A 9973-nucleotide genomic window follows, 5' to 3' on the forward strand; every position below is an offset into this window, starting at 1 on the left:
CTACCAGACCTTTTCAAAGAAAAAAAAAAACTCCCACAGTACGAATGGCATCAGGATGGTGTGTAACTAATTCCAATTTGCTGTTAACAATAACAAGCTCGTGATGCATTTTAGAAACCTGTCAAAGGTTATATTTGTTGAACTCCTCTCTCAGGCAAGGATATGTGAATTACTCCTAATATTGAAAACACAATTTACGCTCTTCCACACAATGGCAGGGCCAAATAACATCATTTTGCGCTTGTAAAGATAAATTCAGAGAAGTGAAAGGGAATAAATGAAAATGAAAGATCCTTCAGACCAATCGCTCAGTGTCTCTGTCTTTCCTTTTTGATGCAGGGTGGTTGAATCATGAAAAACACGTTCAGGTGCAGGCTTCTTCATTCTCAGCTGTGTCCTTAAAGGATAAACATATTGACAGACAACTCCAGAGACAAGGACACAGAGATTATAACAAGAGTCTCCACCAGTGCTGGTGGCTCTGGGGCTGTACTTAGACACAGCAATGCTTTGCACTAAATGGTATCGTCGGCATGGAAACATTCTCACATTGACAATGCCAACATGATGATGTTCTCTGTCTTAGTTTAATTTCTTAGCGTGCTAACATTTCCTAATTAGTTCAATCACGAAGTGCAGCTCAGGCTGAAATGTCTTTACTTTTGCTGACCTGGTGATTGTACAAGATGAAAAATCAAAGGTTGTTAATGTCTGTGCCTAATTTAATTTTAATCCATCTAATAGCTGTCAAGACATTTCACTCAAAACCACAAATTGCAATCTCTTAGTGACACTAGAGGACAAGTTGGTGGACTGCCAAAGTCATTAAGACTAATCCTCTGGACACAATGGATATCTTTGCCAAATACCAATTAATTAATACCAGTTAATTATAATCATCCCCCAAAAATCTGCAGGTTTCATCTATTGGGAACCACAAATGTCTGTACAGAATTCCATCCAACACTTGTTAAAGGTATTTCAGATGTCAACCTTTGTTTATGTTACAAAGTGAAACGTGAAAGGAGAAGAAACATAAAGCGCTATTAAGCGACATGATTGAACCATGTTCCTGTCAAAGGCATTGTGTGGGTCACAAAGCTTTCCCTCTATGAATAGGAAGCTACTAAACATTGCTTCTATCTATTTCACACACAATCTACAAGAAATGCCAGAAATGCACAGCCCAGCTTTTACCACTAAAAGCTATAGTCCGGCAATCAATGGCGTGGTCTAACAGAACTCCAGCTGTTCCCTGCTAAGTAGTCCATTCTTACAGGCGAGTGTCGTTTTTAAAGGCTGCTCACTGCTCTGACAGATGAGAACGGCCACAATGAGCCGGCTCTCCATCACCAGGAGAGAAGCAGAGGCAGAGGACTGCCTTATAACTGACAGACAATTGCCTGACCACCCGGCAGTTGCTTGGACTGACAATGTTCGATATTTTGAAGATGACGGTCGATGTTAGAACCTCTAAATTATACACAAGGTCCTCTGGGACATCACTTCAATACATCTCACTACAGAGAATGAGGCTCGCAGTCACATCGCGGCCCTCTGCTCTGTGTCTGTATTGTCTGGACTGAAGACATCAGCTGTACAAAATGCTTGGGAAAGGATGTATGCCTGTGATACGCTGCTTCATTTTATTCAGTGCCTTAAAACCAGGGATGTAATTTCCACTGCAAGAATTCAGTGTTTTTGGTGATCTTACGATGTTTGTGATAGGTAGTACTGGTAATTAAAATCATACATCACTGGAAATGAAATCAAGATGTGTGTGAAAGCACAGAGGAGTGAAAAGCAGAGAGGCTGCAACCATAAATGCAATCATTTCCCCCAACACACTTTCTTTGCTTGTGTTTGTCTTTGGCTATTTTCAATTACTCGTGGAGCTACTATCCTCTTCCTTGATCTATCCACAACATTGTTATCTTTCTCTGCTACTTATAATATGTTTACTCATCCTGATGAATTCAATTACATCTTTTCAGAGGAAATTACTGTGGGGGTGGCTCAGCCTGCCAGAGGTCAGCACTAACTGTGAATACTAAAACTACTCCCCCCAAACACATTACACAGCCTATTACCTGCTGCTTTTCCACACAGAACTCTCCAAACCTACATAAGCCTTTCCACTGCCACAGATGAAATGCTTTCTAGATGGGATCTGGCGTGGAGAAGAGGGGAAGAGAGCTGGAGCTGTCCCCAGGCCTAATCGTTTCAGAGAGCCATCCCCACTGCAGCCGCAAAACACGCCAGTGCTGATTAGGGAGGTGTGTACACGGCCAGGCAGAGCGTGAAAGGTGCGGAAAGGAGGCTTGGCCTGGGGGAGGCTAGCCATGCCGATTCTTTTTTTCTTTTTCTTTTTTTCAGTGGACGACTGGTAGGATCGATAAGGCGCAAGGGCAAAGGCAAAGCAGGTAGGAAGTAAGCCAGCGACGTACTGCCTTGACAAAGTGGGAGACATTGCTTCATTAAGGGTTTTGCTAGAGGGGTACTCCTCACTGGGAATAAATTAAATGTGGATGCCGTACCACCACCACCACCAATTGGTCAAACATAGTTTCTGAGTCCATTGCCCTCACTGCTGGATGCCGTACGAGATGGTCCTCCGCTCTGAGAGGGAGATGTCACAAGTGGAGCAGCTCAGAGTGCCCAATCCAGAGGAAATTGCTCTTCTCTGCTGAGGATATATGTTGACAATTTCATCGTAAACCTGTTACTTTAAATCTCTGAAGAGATTGTTGTGTCAAAACAAAAAAAACAAAAACAGGCTGTTGGAGAAACTTCTCACATAATTATCTAAATAGAAGCATCCATTTCAGGTCTATCCAAACTGTCAAACTGATTAAACAAACAGAACAGGAAATGCTTTCAAAAAAAGAAGAAAGGCTGTTTCTTTTCTCTGCATTGTTATACTTATTTTTACTGCTTTACTGTACAGTGTAGTACTATGTACTGTTTTATTTTTCTTTTATATGTGTATGTGTGTAAATATATATATATTTGATAAGAATGTAGGCTAAATTCTCCAAAAGTAAATGTACAAAGGCAAATTATGCTATGTTGTTAGACTTAAAAGTCATTATATATTGTTGTTATGTTGCTGTATTCTCTCTGTATATCTGTGTGTTAACTGTAACTTCTATGTGCAGGAATTAAAAAGTGACTTTGGCCAGGTGCTTTAATATTCTGGTTCTGGTTCTGTTGCTTAATTGCTCGATGGCCGAGTAGCCAGCACTGTAAATAACATAGGGGTACATGGTTTGATCGTGGGTGTGAAGTCAGTGATGTTATTTTAATTTTTGAAAAGATTATATGTAGAAATTTATTAAATTAGAGAAGGATGCAGACTTCAAAACATGCTCAAGTTATTAAAATGCAGGAAACGTAAAACACAAGAAGTCTCTCGTACTCTTCATACCACATGTGTGAATGCCCCAATTTTTAAAGATGATGCTGCTTTTTGACCATATTGTACAAATATGGGGGAAAAAAATAACAGTGTTAAAATCACTTCACATTTTCCACATCTGAATTTTAACCTTAAACTGTAGCCTACTTCAGGAATTAGACAAAGTACTGCCTGATTTATTGGAAACACCGGGGTTTGTTTTCTATAGGGTAAAACCAGCTGTTGGAGAACCAATCCCAGCAAAACAGTGATGAAATCCAAAAAGATCCTTGCAAAAATATTCAATTTCCTCCGACAAATAAAGCCCCACACTTTTGAGGAAGAAAATATACGAGGCAACGACTCAAATTAGGATGCACAGAACATTTCCACAGAGCGAGAGAGGCATTTGCACATGAAGAGTTGAAAATGAGTCGCATTCAGCCAAGCTGTGAGCTCCACCTAGGAGGCAGTGAAAGAGACCAAGACAGGCACAGAGAGGGGCTGAGGCAGGCAGGCGCCAAGCCTTGAAGAGGGGCATTCTGGTATAATGACTCTCATTTACCATTGACAGGCCTTGGGAAAGTTAAACTAATTATGACAGCACACAGATGCTGAATAGCCCTTGATGAAGTTAATCACTGGCAATCCAACAAACAGGTGTTGAATGATTTCTGTTACCTCCCCTAGAATTATAGGATGTTCGGATTTTTCTAGCGCACCATGATCCTGGGAAATTTCGTGAACACTTGTAAATATGCACAACACTTTCAGCTCTTGAAAACAGAAAACTAGCTGTGTGACCTCTGAGGTTAGCAAGACAAGGCGAGAGATTTACCATTGAGTTGGATGAGCACGCACAAAGTGCTGGTTTGAAACATGAAATGAGCTCCAATTCCACTGCAGTGGTAACAGGTGTCAATACAAAGACATACTCACGGAAATGTTACGTCACCCTTTCTGTGAGTGCAGTATCTCAGTCGCTGTCGGGGCTGCAGATTCAGTGTGTTCCTCTTCCAATAGAAATCTTACATCAGTGCCAACACAACACAATGGTGTGTTCGAATTTGTTTTGATCTCATCATTTTAGGGTCACAGACTTAAACAGAGTAAGAAAAATGTTTCTGTTTCCATGTGAACCAGCTGCTAAATCATTGTTTGATTCAATCTAAACTGGAACATTGTAAAGTGATGGTTATTATTCATCACATATTGTCAATCTACTGATGTCTCATCCAATGAGAGTCAATACAAATAATCTCATGACCTTAAACAACAAATACCTAAAGAGAGACTTGTTGTTGACATACAAATCACAGACTTCCAACTATAACACACTCTTCAATCCTAAATAGTGGCATTTCAGGGAGAGCTCTGTCAAACCAGGAGGAGATCATAACTTAAATTAATGAGCTTTCAGATACATAAAACATCTCTTTCTTCAACTCTCGGATCACTACAGATCGCTGTTAACAGGCGGAGATAATGTGCAAGCATAAAAATAATAGGCATGGCTGAATGTCATTAGATTGTTTAAAACTTCAAGTGCCTCGCTAGGGCCAACGAAGACGCTCCACACTGAATGGATGCATGATTAGATCTGTCAGGTTTTTATTAGACGTGGTAATTTGAATATTTTTATAAAGTTCAATTATTAACAAGCTGATTTGTTGGGAATGAATGAGTAACAGCTGTGAAAAAAAAAAGACTTTTTAAGTAAATGTAGGTTCAGTAACCTGACTTTTTAAAGTAGTTAGGCAGCTGGGAGGAAGACTTTTACAGTGTATGCTCGTACAATATTTCTAACATAGAATCTGACTTGACAGAGTACTGTAAAAGTAACAGCTACTTCTCATAACACGCTTTACATAGAGTATCAAATATGTATTTGATTGATACGGCTTATGACAAGTTCAAGCTGTTGCCCTCTGGTTGTCTGTGCAAGTTAATGTTTATAAAAAGTTCTGTCACTTTGTCCCTCAGAGATTATGCACTGAGATAATTAAAGGCCCATAGCGTTCTCACACACTGCTGAGTACGACTTGTTGCAACTTGGAAATCGCATCCTCGAAAAGTTGCTGGTGGCTGTGCATGTGCAAGGGTGCCTCCATGACTCACACAATGTCATAGTCCATAAATAATGTCAAGTTATGTTTTTGTCTTGTGTCTGTTGTCTCGTGATTTCCACTTTTATTTTCAAATCTTATCTCCTCTTATTTCAGGTTGCTTGCCCTTCCTTCATGTTTCCCGCTAGTCTGATTGTCTTCCCCGCCCTGATTGTTTCCACCTGTTTCCCATTACCTTGTGTCTATATATTGTCTGCGGCTCCCTTTGTTCTGTGCCAGTTTGTCTTGTCTCTCGTCAAGTGAACTGGTGTTATTTCTCTCGTCTTAGCTCATCTAGTTAGGTTTTGTATTATTTTGTGTTTTGTTCCTTTGTTCTTTTACTGCGCCTTTGCTGCCTTGCCTGTTGTGGTCTTTTGGTTTAGTTTGTTAGTTTTTCTCCAGTGATTTTGTGTTTTCCTCGTTTTGGGTGATCCTAGGTTCATCTTTTGTATTTTTGTTTCCTTGCCTTTTTCCCCATTTGGGTGATTCTAATTTGTTACTTTGTTTTGTTGTGTTTTGTTAAAAACTTTAGTTTTTGATCCGGCTTCCTGGAGTCGTGCTTTTGGGCTCAGTCTTTTGCTCAGTAGTGACACACGACACATGCCATACATCAATTCACAAAAAAAGAAAAAAAAATCAGTCAATTTAATTCTAGTGAACACTGTTTAATATTAATGAAGGTTTTCAATTTGTTTATTTTATGATGTGAGACAAACAAGCTGCTGTTCAATTAAAAGCCAAACAAAGTTTTAATATATGATTTCTATGGGGCCACAAACCACCTGACTTAGAAATGTAGATATAAGGAAACCATGCAAACTCCCCTTAGAACAACTGAGTCACTATGACATTTCTGCCAAATGTAAGTGAAGGCTGGAGGACAAGCTAAATGAAAGTGGCTCATGAAAAGCTTGGGAGAGATTTAGGGGTTGTCCATTTTATTTTTCTTGTTGTTTTTGCAGTTAAACTTGTACATAAAGAGCTGAGAGGTTCTGAGCAGACTTTTAATGACCATCCTTCTGGTTTTTCTCTTTCTCCCCAAATGACCTCCTCTTATAAATTAAGAAAAAATAAAGGGATTGAAGGCTCAATCAATCCATTTGAAAAGCCAAATTATTTGTCATGACCATCGACTTTGTGCTTATATGTGATTATTTTTTATAACTTAATCAGTGGGTGCTTATTCTTTTAATGCTTACATTTCCTTTTGTCATTTCAAGGACTTGCTGTCTGTTTGATGCTAATGTTTTCACTACCTTGATCCCAGATGACCATATAAGTATGAAAGAAATATGACTCTAAAACTGTAGTCTAAGGCGCACACGGTTTTCTGTAAGACATAAAAAGTCTTTAATCCATCTGCTTGAGCTTTTTTTTCTAACTTTGAAAAGGCATAAAATGTTAGAAGCCAAAATAATCTCATATTAACTCACAAAACAAGAAAGAAAATTAAACCAGTTGAGACACTGTAATGTTTTAGCTGTTGATATCTACATTTAGTGAGTGAAAAATTAATGAAGCTGTCCTGGCTACTACAGTGAGAACACACAGTACAGGGTATTGTTTGGAAAAGAAAAAAAAAAAACCTTAAGCTGCACCTCACACACAAAAATACATAATTAGCTATTAGAAATAAGTGTTTTATGAGTCACTATTGATGTACTGTCAACTCTCAAGTGTGAAAACCTGAATAACAAAAGTAGCCTGATCTTGCACTGCAAATAGCAAATGTAAGGAACAATGCAATATGAATGGAAAGTACAAACCAGTCAGTTGCTTGTGCTTTTAATGACTCTATGGAACTATGATTCTAACGAAAATGATTAACTGACACTTTTCTTTTCACAACAATTTGCTCACCACACACGTTAAAATAAGGGTAGATTTTGCAAAATATCTCTGCTCCTGTCCTCATGACAGTGAGATAGATGGGTGTTTGTATTCCCTGCTAGGTAAAAGACAGAAGCGAGTTCACAACAACAGGCTGTGCCACAGATGAGAAATTAGGACCTCCTCTAAACCTAAACTGCGCTCGCTCCCATGCGCGTACGCACGTTCAAAACTTCTGACTATGGCAAAACATCAAAACCATGAGAATTAAAAATTGAAATGGCCCACCTTGGAGAATTTACAAAGAGATGAACATTTGCTGGCTAAGCAACAGCAGAGAATTCTCTAATGGAAGCTGTTAAATTTTATTTTGCTCTAAAAATAGTGCACTGTGCACTTTTTTTTTCTCCCCCTCTCCCAAGAGTCCTGAGCTGTGAGCGAACTGTGCAGGTGTGTTCTTGGGATATGTGTAATTGTGACTCTGAAAACACTCAAAAAAAAAATAAAAAAAATCACACATCTTCACATATTTTACTACTAAGCACTAGTTTATGGTGTTCCACTGCTGAGCGTGTCTTTACTCAAAGATGTTGATTAAACGTTTAAACAATATAAAATGTCAGGAGGGTGCTAGGTTATACCACAAATAACCAGATTTACACTTTAATTACGTAAGGTTCTGAAACTCTGTGTGGAAGCAATGCATCACCTTTCCTCCACTAGATATTCAATCAGCAGATGTTTGGTTAGTGTAAAATATTGTTTCCGGCACTGGTCCAGAATTGCATCCTGGTTTTGGATGGGCTGAGATGTAGCCTAATGACTGAAACAGCCCAGGCAATAGGAATTCATTTTCACAGTTATTGCATTGTTTAGTAGTCATTTGGTTCTCATAAATGTGCTCATTTTCAACGTGAAACACAAGGCGTTCATAAAAGGTTTCATCAGAAGGGGATGCGGAAAGGCATTCAATCTACTGGCAGTTATTTGACCTCGTGCCAAAGGAATATGTTGCGATATTGTGTCTTACAAGGAACTAGTGCGTTCTCTGTCCTGTTTATTGAAAAAACTATCAAAAGGTGCAAATTCTTATTTTTATTATACATTTAATACTTAATTCTGCTCTATTAATCAAATACAGATATACATATTCATTTATTAAGCCTTTGCTGTGACTGCATTGCACATTGCTACATTGCATGATATTTTATTCACCTTATTTCAGCCACTGCTCATGCCCAGCATGGACAAACTGTATCTGAGTGCACTACCTCTAATAAGCGATGTACTGTACATTACAAAAAATTAAAAAAAAAAAAAAGACGGTGATAGTAAAACTATGTAGACAAGTTTAAACACAGAGAGCATAGTTATGATGTTGAAGAGATGGGCGGACGCACAATAGAGAAATAATTAGGACAAGGCCACTGTGCATGGATCCGTTGCCGCTTCCCACAAGCACTCAACTGTGTCAAACAGCTTGGTCAATAATCTTCAGCAATTCCTGAGGATTAGAGTCTTATTACAGAGCACCGTCTGTCACACAGACCTCAGTGCCCAAGTAAGTCACTTCCTGACTGTTTACTCTGGGTTTCAACAAATAAATAAAAAAAAAAAATTTCACTGCAAAACTGACACACATTGAGCTGAATATAGTTTTTAAAAAATATGTTTAGTTTAGACATCTTGTTAAGTTTTGTTTTGCCACAGGGGTTGTTTTCAGTCTATGTCTGTGGCCAAATATGTGTGTATTTGTGAGTGTGTCTGTGTCTGTGTGGACGTGCACTTAGAGCAATCTGAAGAGGTTCTGTGAGTTGTGATCGACAGTAAACCGTTATATAAACACATTTTAATCAGCCATACTCTGTGTGCCTGTGTGGAACCGCTTGGGAAAGGATTTTCATTATTTCTTACGTGCTTCTGGTTTGATATTTGCGTTATCTCTGCAGTTAAAGAGGAAAACAGAAGTTTAAAATGTGTGCAGATGATTAATAGAAGTATCTGCGTGGTCTACAACTTTTAAACCAGCAATATTGCCTCTTTATACCTTCGATATTGTAAGATTTTGACGATCAGACTGTAAACTTAACATTAATTTATAAGCACTCCATTTTGTTCAAACGGCAACACACATACATTTGTAGATCTGAGAGTCGTGAACCCGGTGTCATTGCCCAGCACTCAGCTCTGCCGTCGCTTTGTATAGTTTGACAGAAGGAAGTACACGGAACAATCCCCAAGTACGTGCAAGACCCAAGTTCTTACCTTGCCCATGCGTTTTGGCCACGGCAGCAGCAAGAACCAAAACCGCGAAGAGGGTCTTTAATTGATAGTCTTGTCTTATACACATGTCTACTAAAGTCGAGGTCGCTCTTCGCGTAGCTACAGAACACGTCCTTGTGTTAGGAGGGAGAAGAAAGAAAAAAAAAAGATTACTTCCAGGGCTTAAAAAGAAAAAACAAGCAAAGCGAAAATCTTAACGTCTGCGAAACGCAAACAGAGCCGCGCGGGTTGCTGTCGCACGTCCTCTTTATGAGAGAGGAGTGAAAGGAGTCGAGAATAATCAAGTGAAATGCGGAGGTCCTCTTTTGAATTCGGACGATCAGTGAGCGGATTCCTGGCTGTGTGAGCTGTCGGCACA

The 9973-nt window shown here is 39.2% G+C and overlaps 1 protein-coding gene across 1 annotated transcript in view; it reads right to left on the reverse strand.

Moving 5' to 3' along the window:
* The window catches only part of sez6a (seizure related 6 homolog a), an 82130-nt gene extending 72448 nt beyond the window's left edge, over window positions 1–9682 (reverse strand). Inside the window, exon 1 of the mRNA XM_041051630.1 lies at window positions 9598–9682. Within this exon, the coding sequence (XP_040907564.1) occupies window positions 9598–9682 (85 nt within the window). The remainder of the gene's footprint in view (window positions 1–9597) is intronic.
* Between the last annotated feature and the right edge of the window lie 291 nt (window positions 9683–9973).

Source organism: Toxotes jaculatrix, chromosome 12, assembly GCF_017976425.1.
Source record: "Toxotes jaculatrix isolate fToxJac2 chromosome 12, fToxJac2.pri, whole genome shotgun sequence".
Lineage (NCBI taxonomy): Eukaryota > Metazoa > Chordata > Actinopteri > Toxotidae > Toxotes > Toxotes jaculatrix.